The following is a 13,481-nucleotide window of genomic DNA, read 5'->3' as shown; positions in this document are numbered from 1 at the left end:
GGCAGACAGCGTGTGTGGCGTTGTGTGGGTGAGCGGTTTGCTGATATCAACGTTGTGGATGGAGTGGCCCATGGTGGCGGTGGGGTTATGGTATGGGCAGGCGTATGTTATGGACAACGAACACAGGTGCATTTTATTGATGGCATTTTGAATGCACAGAGACACCGTGACGGGATCCTGAGGCCCATTGTTATTCATGACCATCCACTCATGTTGCAGCATGATAATGCACGGCCCCATATTGTAAGGATCTGTACACAACTCCTGGAAACTGAAAACATCCCAGTTCTTGCACGGCCAGCATACTCACCGCACATGTCACCCATTGCTCTGGATCGGCGTATACGACAGCGCGTTCCAGTTCTTGACAATATTCTGCAACTTCGCACAGAAGAGGAGTGGACCAACATCCCACAGGCCACAATCAACAACCTGATCAACTCTATGCCACGGAGATGTGTTGCACTGTGTGAGGCAAATGGTGGCCACACCAGATACTGACTGGTTTCCCCCCCCCAGTAAGGCAAAACTGTGCACATTTCAGAGTGGACTTTTATTGTGGGCAGTCTAAGGCACACCTGTCCAATATTCATGCTGTCTAATCAGCACCTTGATATGCCACACCTGTGAGGTGGGATGGATTATATCGGCAGAGGAGAAGCGCTCACTAACACAGATTCAGACAGATTTGTGAACAATATTTCAGAGTAATGGGTCTTCTGTGTCTGTAGAAAATTTTTCAGATCTTTAGGTGTTGAGGTTATATTTTTGTTCAGTGTAGATGATGTTATAGTGACCTCTAGTGTTGGAAGTGTGGAATGCATTGTAACAGCCTGTGATAGGAATTTAGCAGCATTTACAATAGAAAATACAGTGTTTTATGCAAAATGACATGAAAGCAGTTTGGAGTGGCCCTTACACACATAAGTGGGACACTACATAATTATGACCAATTAATTGTCTACGATAATAAATCCAAAGCGGTTGTAAAAGAAATCAAGTGGTATGGAGCATGCTATGGTAATTCTTTTTTTTTTCTTTACAATAAGCCACGCCTCTGATCCCACCCAATACCCTTAGTGCCCCAACACAGTAAGGGTATCCCCTTAATGCCATATCACACGAGTGATGTCCTCTTTGTGCTCCTCAGATGGTAATGATACCCTTTTAGTGTCCCCAGACACAAAGTATGAAGCACCTTACTACCTTATGATGTCCCTTATTGCCCCCATGCAGTATGATGTCTATAAATGCACCCCCCCCCCACAGCAGTATGCCGCCTAAATGGCCAAAAACCGTATAAAAGATGCCCCATATTGCCTCCAATGTGAATATCCGCCTACCCCACGTTCCTCCCATGAGGAGCAGAGCAGGTCTGTGCTGTTATTTTGCGCACTCATATAGCGCTGACATATTCCGCAGCTCTTTACAAACATTAGCATTAAGCTGTCCCCCCTAGAGCTCACAATCTAAGGCTTTCAGAAATGAACCAAAAGTGGAGCTGACAGCCTCAGGAATTCTGCACATTTTTTACAATAAAAATACAAAAATCAGGATTTTTCTGGTGAAGTTAATAATCTTGGCCGACAATCATCTAGTGAGGATATAGCGATACATTTCATGAGGTCAGAGAGTCCGTCCCACAGCTCATTACTATAAGCCTAATGAGACCATGGGGGAGCTGCCCGCAGGATATATGAAGGATGCACACAGGTGCACATACAGGGGGAGAAAGGAGTGAACGCCATACCTGAGAGGTAAGATAATACGGAATACTAAAAAAAAACAGCACCACTACAACTACAGCCAAACACCCAATATACAACAGGACAAGACACAGAACTGTAAGTTATACCAGCTGTACATATATAATTATATACAGAAGATACCCAGGTTATACCAGCTGTACATATATAATGATATACAGGAGATACCCAGCTTATACCAGCTGTACATATATAATGATATACAGGAGATACCCAGGTTATACCAGCTGTACATATATAATTATATACAGGAGATGCCCAGGTTATACCAGCTGTACATATATAATTATATACAGAAGATACCCAGGTTATACCAGCTGTACATATATAATTATATACAGGAGATACCCAGCTTATACCAGCTGTACATATATAATTATATACAGAAGATACCCAGGTTATACCAGCTGTACATATATAATTATATACAGAAGATACCCAGCTTATACCAGCTGTACATATATAATTATATACAGAAGATACCCAGGTTATACCAGCTGTACATATATAATTATATACAGTAGATACCCAGCTTATACCAGCTGTACATATAGAATTATATACAGAAGATACCCAGGTTATACCAGCTGTACATATATAATTATATACAGGAGATACCCAGGTTATACCAGCTGTACATATATAATGATATACAGGAGATACCCAGGTTATACCAGCTGTACATATATAATTATATACAGTACATACCCAGGTTATACCAGCATGGTCCATATCACTATATACAAGAAGATGTATAACTTATACCAGCTGTACATATATAATTATATACAGGAGATGCCCAGGTTATACCAGCTGTACATATATAATTATATACAGGAGATGCCCAGGTTATACCAGCTGTACATATATAATTATATACAGGAGATGCCCAGGTTATACCAGCATGGTCCATATCACTATATACAAGAAGATGTATAGCTTATACCAGCTGTACATATATAATTATATACAGGAGATACCCAGGTTATACCAGCTGTACATATATAATTATATACAGGAGATACCCAGCTTATACCAGCTGTACATATATAATGATATACAGGAGATACCCAGGTTATACCAGCTGTACATATATAATTATATACAGGAGATGCCCAGGTTATACCAGCTGTACATATATAATTATATACAGAAGATACCCAGGTTATACCAGCTGTACATATATAATTATATACAGGAGATACCCAGCTTATACCAGCTGTACATATATAATTATATACAGAAGATACCCAGGTTATACCAGCTGTACATATATAATTATATACAGAAGATACCCAGCTTATACCAGCTGTACATATATAATTATATACAGAAGATACCCAGGTTATACCAGCTGTACATATATAATTATATACAGTAGATACCCAGCTTATACCAGCTGTACATATAGAATTATATACAGAAGATACCCAGGTTATACCAGCTGTACATATATAATTATATACAGGAGATACCCAGGTTATACCAGCTGTACATATATAATGATATACAGGAGATACCCAGGTTATACCAGCTGTACATATATAATTATATACAGTACATACCCAGGTTATACCAGCATGGTCCATATCACTATATACAAGAAGATGTATAACTTATACCAGCTGTACATATATAATTATATACAGGAGATGCCCAGGTTATACCAGCTGTACATATATAATTATATACAGGAGATGCCCAGGTTATACCAGCTGTACATATATAATTATATACAGGAGATGCCCAGGTTATACCAGCATGGTCCATATCACTATATACAAGAAGATGTATAGCTTATACCAGCTGTACATATATAATTATATACAGGAGATACCCAGGTTATACCAGCTGTACATATATAATTATATACAGGAGATACCCAGCTTATACCAGCTGTACATATATAATGATATACAGGAGATACCAAGCTTATACCAGCATGCACCATATCACTATATACAAGAAGATGTATAACTTATACCAGCTGTACATATATAATTATATACAGGAGATGCCCAGGTTATACCAGCATGGTCCATATCACTATATATAAGAAGATGTATAACTTATACCAGCTGTACATATATAATTATATACAGGAGATGCCCAGGTTATACCAGCATGGTCCATATCACTATATATAAGAAGATGTATAACTTATACCAGCTGTACATATATAATTATATACAGGAGATTCCCAGGTTATACCAGCTGTACATATATAATTATATACAGAAGATGCCCAGCTTATACCAGCTGTACATATATAATTATATACAGAAGATACCCAGGTTATACCAGCTGTACATATATAATGATATACAGGAGATACCCAGCTTATACCAGCTGTGCATATATAATTATATACAGGAGATACCCAGGTTATACCAGCTGTACATTTATATACAGGAGATACCCAGGTTATACCAGCATGGTCCGTATTACTATATACAAGAAGATGTATAACTTATACCAGCTGTACATATATAATTATATACAGGAGATACCCAGGTTATACCAGCTGTACATATATAATTATATACAGGAGATGCCCAGGTTATACCAGCATGCTCCATTTCACTATATACAAGAAGATGTATAACTTATACCAGCTGTACATATATAATAATATACAGGAGATACCCAGGTTATACCAGCTATACATATATAATTATATACAGGAGATACCCAGGTTATACCAGCTGTACATATATAATTATATACAGAAGATACCCAGGTTATACCAGCTGTACATATATAATTATATACAGGAGATGCCCGGGTTATACCAGCTGTACATATATAATTATATACAGGAGATACCCAGGTTATACCAGCATGGTCCATATCACTATATACAGAAGATGTATAACTTATACCAGCTGTACATATATAATTATATACAGGAGATACCCAGGTTATACCAGCATGCTCCATATCACTATATACAAGAAGATGTATAACGTATACCAGCTGTACATATATAATTATATACAGGAGATACCCAGGTTATACCAGCTGTACATATATAAATATATACAGGAGATGCCCAGGTTATACCAGCTGTACATATATAATTATATACAGGAGATACCCAGGTTATACCAGCTGTACATATATAATTATATACAGGAGATGCCCAGGTTATACCAGCATGCTCCATATCACTATATACAAGAAGATGTATAACGTATACCAGCTGTACATATATAATTATATACAGGAGATACCCAGGTTATACCAGCTGTACATATATAATTATATACAGGAGATACCCAGGTTATACCAGCTGTACATATATCATGATATACAGGAGATACCCAGGTTATACCAGCTGTACATATATAATTAGATACAGGAGATGCCCAGGTTATACCAGCATGCTCCATATCACTATATACAAGAAGATGTATAACGTATACCAGCTGTACATATATAATTAGATACAGGAGATACCCAGGTTATACCAGCTGTACATATATAATTATATACAGGAGATACCCAGGTTATACCAGAATGGTCCATATCACTATATACAAGAAGATGTATAATTTATACCAGCTTTACATATATAATTATATACAGGAGATACCCAGGTTATACCAGCTGTACATATATAATTATATACAGGAGATACCCAGGTTATACCAGCTGTACATATATAATTATATACAGGAGATACCCAGCTTATACCAGCTGTACATATATAATGATATACAGGAGATACCAAGCTTATACCAGCATGCTCCATATCACTATATACAAGAAGATGTATAACTTATACCAGCTGTACATATATAATTATATACAGGAGATGCCCAGGTTATACCAGCATGGTCCATATCACTATATATAAGAAGATGTATAACTTATACCAGCTGTACATATATAATTATATACAGGAGATGCCCAGGTTATACCAGCATGGTCCATATCACTATATATAAGAAGATGTATAACTTATACCAGCTGTACATATATAATTATATACAGGAGATACCCAGGTTATACCAGCTGTACATATATAATTATATACAGGAGATACTCAGGTTATACCAGCATGGTCCATATCACTATATACAAGAAGATGTATAATTTATACCAGCTTTACATATATAATTATATACAGGAGATACCCAGGTTATACCAGCTGTACATATATAATTAGATACAGGATATGCCCAGGTTATACCAGCTGTACATATATAATTAGATACAGGAGATACCCAGGTTATACCAGCATGGTCCATATAACTATATACAAGAAGATGTATAATTTATACCAGCTTTACATATATAATTATATACAGGAGATACCCAGGTTATACCAGCTGTACATATATAATTAGATACAGGAGATACCCAGGTTATACCAGCTGTACATATATAATTAGATACAGGAGATACCCAGGTTATACCAGAATGGTCCATATTACTATATACAAGATGTATAATTTATAATCATATACAGGAGATACCCAGGTTATACCAGCTATACAGATATAAAATATATACAGGATATGCCCAGGTTATACCAGCATGCTCCATATCACTATACACTCACCTAAAGAATTATTAGGAACACCTGTTCTATTTCTCATTAATGCAATTATCTAGTCAACCAATCACATGGCAGTTGCTCCGATGCATTTAGGGGGGTGCTCCTGGTCAAGACAATCTCCTGAACTCCAAACTGAATGTCAGAATGGGAAAGAAAGGTGATTTAAGCAATTTTGAGCGTGGCATGGTTGTTGTTGCCAGACGGGCCGGTCTGAGTATTTCACAATCTGCTCAGTTACTGGGATTTTCACGCACAACCATTTCTAGGGTTTACAAAGAATGGTGTGAAAAGGGAAAAACATCCAGTATGCGGCCGTCCTGTGGGCAAAAATGCCTTGTGGATGCTAGAGGTCAGAGGAGAATGGGCCGACTGATTCAAGCTGATAGAAGAGCAACGTTGGCTGAAATAACCACTCGTTACAACCGAGGTCTGCAGCAAAGCATTTGTGAAGCCACAACACGCACAACCTTGAGGCGGATGGGCTACAACAGCAGAAGACCCCACCGGGTACCACTCATCTCCACTACAAATAGGAAAAAGAGGCTACAATTTGCACGAGCTCACCAAAATTGGACTGTTGAAGACTGGAAAAATGTTGCCTGGTCTGATGAGTCTCGATTTCTGTTGAGACATTCAAATGGTAGAGTCCGAATTTGGCGTAAACAGAATGAGAACATGTATCCATCCTCTGATGGCTACTTCCAGCAGGATAATGCACCATGTCACAGAGCTCGAATCATTTCACATTGGTTTCTTGAACATGACAATGAGTTCACTGCACTAAAATGGCCCCACAGTCACCAGATCTCAACCCAATAGAGCATCTTTGGGATGTGGTGGAACGGGAGCTTCGTGCCCTGGATGTACATCCCTCAAATCTCCATCAACTGCAAGATGCTGTCCTATCAATATGGGCCAACATTTCTAAAGAATGCTATCAGCACCTTGTTGAATCAATGCCACGTAGAATTAAGGCAGTTCAGAAGGCAAAAGGAGGTCCAACACCTTATTAGTATGGTGTTCCTAATAATTCTTTAGGTGAGTGTATACAAGAAGATGTATAATTTATACCAGTTGTACATATATAATTATATACAGGAGAAACCCAGGTTATACCAGCATGGTCCATATCACTAGATACAAGAAGATGTATAACTTATACCAGCTGTACATATATAATTATATTCAGGAGATACCCAGGTTATACCAGCTGTACATATATAAATATATACAGGAGATGCCCAGGTTATACCAGCATGCTCCATATCACTATATACAAGAAGATGTATAACTTATACCAGCTGTACATATATAATTATATACAGGAGATGCCCAGGTTATACCAGCTGTACATATATAATTATATACAGGAGATACCCAGGTTATACCAGCTGTACATATATAATTATATACAGGAGATACCCAGGTTATACCAGCTGTACATATATAAATATATACAGGAGATGCCCAGGTTATACCAGCATGCTCCATATCACTATATACAAGAAGATGTATAACTTATACCAGCTGTACATATATAATTATATACAGGAGATGCCCAGGTTATACCAGCTGTACATATATAATTATATACAGGAGATACCCAGGTTATACCAGCTGTACATATATAATTATATACAGGAGATACCCAGGTTATACCAGCATGCTTGATATCACTATATACAGTATAATAAGATGTATAACTTAAACCAGCTGTACCTATATAATTATATACAGGAGATACCCAGGTTATACCAGCATGGTCTATATCACTATATACAATAAGATGTATAACTATATGCCCAGGTTATACCAGCATGGTCCATATCACTGTATACAAGAAGATGTATGACTTATACCAGCTGTACCTATATAATTATATACAGGAGATGCCCAGGTTATACCAGCTGTACATATATAATTATATACAGGAGATGCCCAGGTTATACCAGCATGGTCCACAATTGTTAAAGACATGTGTACAGACAATGAATGTGGAGCCATAGTGCCAAGTAACCAGTTTGACCTTTGGCCAAATCCTAAGGGCGTTACACTTGCGCTTCCTCGTGTTTCACCCTTTAACAGGGATGTGGAGTTTACGACCAGACCGCTTCATCCTGGAGTTGTCCTGGTGTACTTGGCAGCGGACCTACTGAGGTCAGGGACATTAGTGCAAATCACCAGAGACACAGGCAAGGGATGATTCAGAACCAGACGTAGCACAGGCAAATCCAAGGCAGGGAAAAGACAAGACACAAAACAGGGGCAGACGGACAGATAGGAACCAAGACATATGGACCTCTCGCACATGGACACACAGATTTCAGGAACGGACCTAAGGAAACTGAACACTGCTCAGACATAGCAGAGTTTGGCAAGAGGGTCTTCAGGAGCTTGGACATTGTTCAGACACAGCAGATACCTTCAGAATTAGACCGATCCAACAAGAAATAGACAGAATGCAGATAACACTCAGAAGAGACTTTAGCAATGAACAGGATTCAGACTGTGACACGGAACAGATCATCCAGACACAAACTATGGACTAGGACTAAGGCAGAGACAGACTCCAAACAGAACAAAGCAACGCAGACACGAGAGTCAAGAAAGTTGCTCAACCAAGTGAGATCATTGTTCTCAAGAGACATTCACCAAACTGACACAGAACTCTTAACCCCTCAGTGACCACCCATATGCCTTTTTACGGCGGGCACTAAGAGGCCTTAGGCTGGGCCGCCGCTTTTTTAAGGTGGCCCAGTCTAAGCGCTGCACGGCAGGTTTGCCGATCCGGGCTGTTTAACACTTTACATGCCACGAGCAATGGCGCCCACCGCATGTAAAGTGCTGACAGAGGAAGCGGACACACTCTGTCTCCCATCGGCACCCCGCAAATGCGATCGTGGGTTGCCGATGTGCGTGAAGGCTGGCTGGTGTCTCGTGTAGGCCCCAGACCAGCCTTGAGTAATTTCCAGCAGGGTGCACCTCTCTGGAGCAGCCTGCTGGTCAATGTCAGAATAGCACTACAGGGAGTGCAGAATTATTAGGCAAGTTGTATTTTTGAGGATTAATTTTATTATTGAACAACAACCATGTTCTCAATGAACCCAAAAAACTCATTAATATCAAAGCTCAATATTTTTGGAAGTAGTTTTTAGTTTGTTTTTAGTTTTAGCTATTTTAGGGGGATATCTGTGTGTGCAGGTGACTATTACTGTGCATAATTATTAGGCAACTTAACAAAAAACAAATATATACCCATTTCAATTATTTATTTTTACCAGTGAAACCAATATAACATCTCAACATTCACAAATATACATTTCTGACATTCAAAAACAAAACAAAAACAAATCAGTGACCAATATAGCCACCTTTCTTTGCAAGGACACTCAAAAGCCTGCCATCCATGGATTCTGTCAGTGTTTTGATCTGTTCACCATCAACATTGCGTGCAGCAGCAACCACAGCCTCCCAGACACTGTTCAGAGAGGTGTACTGTTTTCCCTCCTTGTAATTCTCACATTTGATGATGGACCACAGGTTCTCAATGGGGTTCAGATCAGGTGAACAAGGAGGCCATGTCATTAGATTTTCTTCTTTTATACCCTTTCTTGCCAGCCACGCTGTGGAGTACTTGGACGCGTGTGATGGAGCATTGTCCTGCATGAAAATCATGTTTTTCTTGAAGGATGCAGACTTCTTCCTGTACCACTGCTTGAAGAAGGTGTCTTCCAGAAACTGGCAGTAGGACTGGGAGTTGAGCTTGACTCCATCCTCAACCCGAAAAGGCCCCACAAGCTCATCTTTGATGATACCAGCCCAAACCAGTACTCCACCTCCACCTTGCTGGCGTCTGAGTCGGACTGGAGCTCTCTGCCCTTTACCAATCCAGCCACGGGCCAATCCATCTGGCCCTTCAAGACTCACTCTCATTTCTTTAGTCCATAAAACCTTAGAAAAATCAGTCTTGAGATATTTCTTGGCCCAGCCTTGACGTTTCAGCTTGTGTGTCTTGTTCAGTGGTGGTCGTCTTTCAGCCTTTCTTACCTTGGCCATGTCTCTGAGTATTGCACACCTTGTGCTTTTGGGCACTCCAGTGATGTTGCAGCTCTGAAATATGGCCAAACTGGTGGCAAGTGGCATCTTGGCAGCTGCACGCTTGACTTTTCTCAGTTCATGGGCAGTTATTTTGCGCCTTGGTTTTTCCACACGCTTCTTGCGACCCTGTTGACTATTTTGAATGAAACGCTTGATTGTTCGATGATCACGCTTCAGAAGCTTTGCAATTTTAAGAGTGCTGCATCCCTCTGCAAGATATCTCACTATTTTTGACTTTTCTGAGCCTGTCAAGTCCTTCTTTTGACCCATTTTGCCAAAGGAAAGGAAGTTGCCTAATAATTATGCACACCTAATATAGGGTGTTGATGTCATTAGACCACACCCCTTCTCATTACAGATATGCACATCACCTAATATGCTTAATTGGTAGTAGGCTTTCGAGCCTATACAGCTTGGAGTAAGACAACATGCATAAAGAGGATGATGTGGTCAAAATACTCATTTGCCTAATAATTCTGCACGCAGTGTATAGGGATAATGCATTGCATTTAAAAATTAATCAAAAAGCTGTGGGACCATTATTAAATTTAAAAAATCCCATAAAAAATATTGTGCTTTTTATTCCATTGAAAAAACGCATTTTTATGAAAAAATAGTAAAAAAAAAAATTCCCCCATATATTTGGTAACGCACCGTCCGTAACAACCCGGACTACATAAATATCATGTAAATTATCCCCTACGTTGAACACCATAAAAAAAAAAATAATAAATTACAGAATAGCTCACACAACTCCATAGAAAGAAAATTAAAAAAGTTATGGGTCTTGGGAATCGGCAATGCAAAAACATTTTTTTCTTTTGAAACAAAGGGGTTTTATTACAAAAAAGTTAGGGTACCCAGAAAGAGTTAATCACAAAGTTATGTGTACCCCAAAATGGCGCCATTAAAACTACAACTTGTCCCGCCCTCATTCAGCTATATAGACGGAAAAATAAAATAATAATATAGCTCTTGGAACGCAACAATGAAAAAAGGAAGAAAAACGCTTGGTCAGTAAGGTCCAAAACAGGCTGGTCACTAAAGGGTTAACAGAGTCATTAGTCCAACAGATGCAGACACACACACACACAGCAAGTGAATGAATAACCCTTCGCAATACAGAACTGAGGCAGAGTACAAGCCATAAGCGCGATTCACACCACATGCCCGATGCAATGGCCCTATCGATTAGCCATAGAGAGATGGCCCGGAATTGTTCCTACAAGCGGCCGACACTCGCGCAGATGGTACAATGGTACAGGAGAACCGCCGTTGTAATATTATGACACTATACCAGCTTTTTTCCAGAGGATGCTCAGGTTATACCGGCTCAATTATCTTTATTTTCTCCTAATTACCAATATTCTTTTCATTGTCAGATGTGGAGGACGATAAAATGGAAAGGTCCGGTCTAGGTCAGAACGCATCTTTCTCGTATACAGAATTTATATTCCTTCCATTTCCTGGGGTGACTGTATACCGCAAGATCCTCATTGTCCCATTTTTCGTGATCTATGTCCTGATCATGGTCTTTAGTATCCTGATTCAGTACACCATCTGGAAGAACAGAAGACTTCATGCCCCTATGTACATCCTCATCGGTCTACTCCTTACCATGAACATCATCAGTACTACCACCGTCATTCCTGAAATGTTATTGAGCTTCTTGAGGCAAAACGTGATTCCTCTCTCCCGCTGCCTGGCGCAAATGTTCTTTTCCTACTCTTCCCTCATGTTTAAGTCTATGGTGTTCGTGTTGATGGCCTTTGACCGGTTTGTGGCCATCTGTCACCCCCTGCGATACTACAATATAATCAACAGAAAGTCTTTGCTCCAGTTGTGGACAGTTGGACTTGCTCGAAATTGTATCCTTGTGTCTGTCATGGTTTTCTTGGCCTCGAGAGCTCAATTTTGTAAGTCCAACCGTATTCTGAACTTTGTTTGTGAGTATGTGGTGCTCCTCAACCTGGCTTGTGGAGATGTCTCGAAAGCTCAACTGTTTGGTCTCATGGTGAGGACTGGTGTCACTGTCTCGGACCTCAGCATAATCTTGGTCTGTTACTTGAGGGTTCTCCATACGGCCCTGAAGATTGCAGGGGGAAGTAATCGACGTAAAGCCCTGCATACTTGTGGGACGCATCTTTTAGTGGCTCTTACTGTCTACTCCTGCGGCCTCCTGACCTCCATGTTCTACAATCTGGAGATGTCCAGTTCACCTGACTCTCAGAACCTTTCTAGTTGCATTTACTTCTTTTTGCCTGCAGTTGTGAACCCCATCATGTACGGTTTAGGTATGAATGAAATAAAAGATTGTGTAGTAAAGTCCTGGAAAACATTTAGGAGATAAGCAATGTGGGTTTCTCGTGTTGTGAAATGATCATGTCCACTGACCAATAGTGACCACATGAGTATCATGAATTCATCTTTGGCTGTCTGCACTGGACTCATCTGCTCTTCTTCCCATGCGTCAGTGGCCACCTTTTGTTTTCTATGTAACTGTGTGATATTTTATTATTGATGATACTTTTTAGGTGACTTTTAGGTATAAATTTACTGTTACAGACATTTTATGCTTGTTTATGTTGTTCTTTCATCAAGGCCATGTTATATGTTGCAGAGCTGAGTCAGAGGCATAGCGGTGGGGCCCAGACGGGGCATTTTCCTTTGGGTGAAGTCAGGTAGAGATGTGGAGGTGGGGAGAAGACTTACGGCTCTCGATGTCCTGCTTTCCCCACCTCCAAATGTTTGTACTGCAGACTGTTACAGCAGCCAGAGCTGATGGCTGTTATAACTGGATGCAGGTTGCAGCTTTGTATTAACTAACAGGAGAGGGAAGTGGATGAGCCCAGAGAGCAGCTCAGGCAAGAAGCAGGCTCTGATCTGCACACCACCACTGGGATGTGTGATGTGTTTGGGATGTATGTGGAATGTGTGTGTGTTTGTATGTATGTGTATGTACATGTTTATATATTGTGTATAATGGATGTATAATGTGTGCATGCAGTTTGTAATTTGTGTAATTGATAGCCCGTCTCTGGTACACTGACAGA

The 13,481-nt window shown here is 39.8% G+C and overlaps 1 protein-coding gene across 1 annotated transcript; it reads left to right on the top strand.

The window, feature by feature from the left end:
* The first annotated feature begins 11,827 nt into the window (after positions 1-11,827).
* On the top strand, positions 11,828-12,778 carry LOC120994231 (olfactory receptor 52K1-like). Its single transcript, XM_040422677.1, has one exon. The coding sequence runs from the start codon at positions 11,828-11,830 to the stop codon at positions 12,776-12,778; it is 951 nt and encodes a 316-aa protein (XP_040278611.1).
* Positions 12,779-13,481: the final 703 nt, after the last annotated feature.

The sequence above is a fragment of the Bufo bufo genome, chromosome 3 (assembly GCF_905171765.1).
Source record: "Bufo bufo chromosome 3, aBufBuf1.1, whole genome shotgun sequence".
Lineage (NCBI taxonomy): Eukaryota > Metazoa > Chordata > Amphibia > Anura > Bufonidae > Bufo > Bufo bufo.
This window is presented reverse-complemented; position numbering and strand designations above follow the sequence as displayed.

Bases quoted from the DNA above. Each gene is read 5' to 3' on its own strand.
- LOC120994231 (XM_040422677.1), top strand. From the start codon at position 11,828: ATGGAAAGGTCCGGTCTAGGTCAGAACGCATCTTTCTCGTATACAGAA.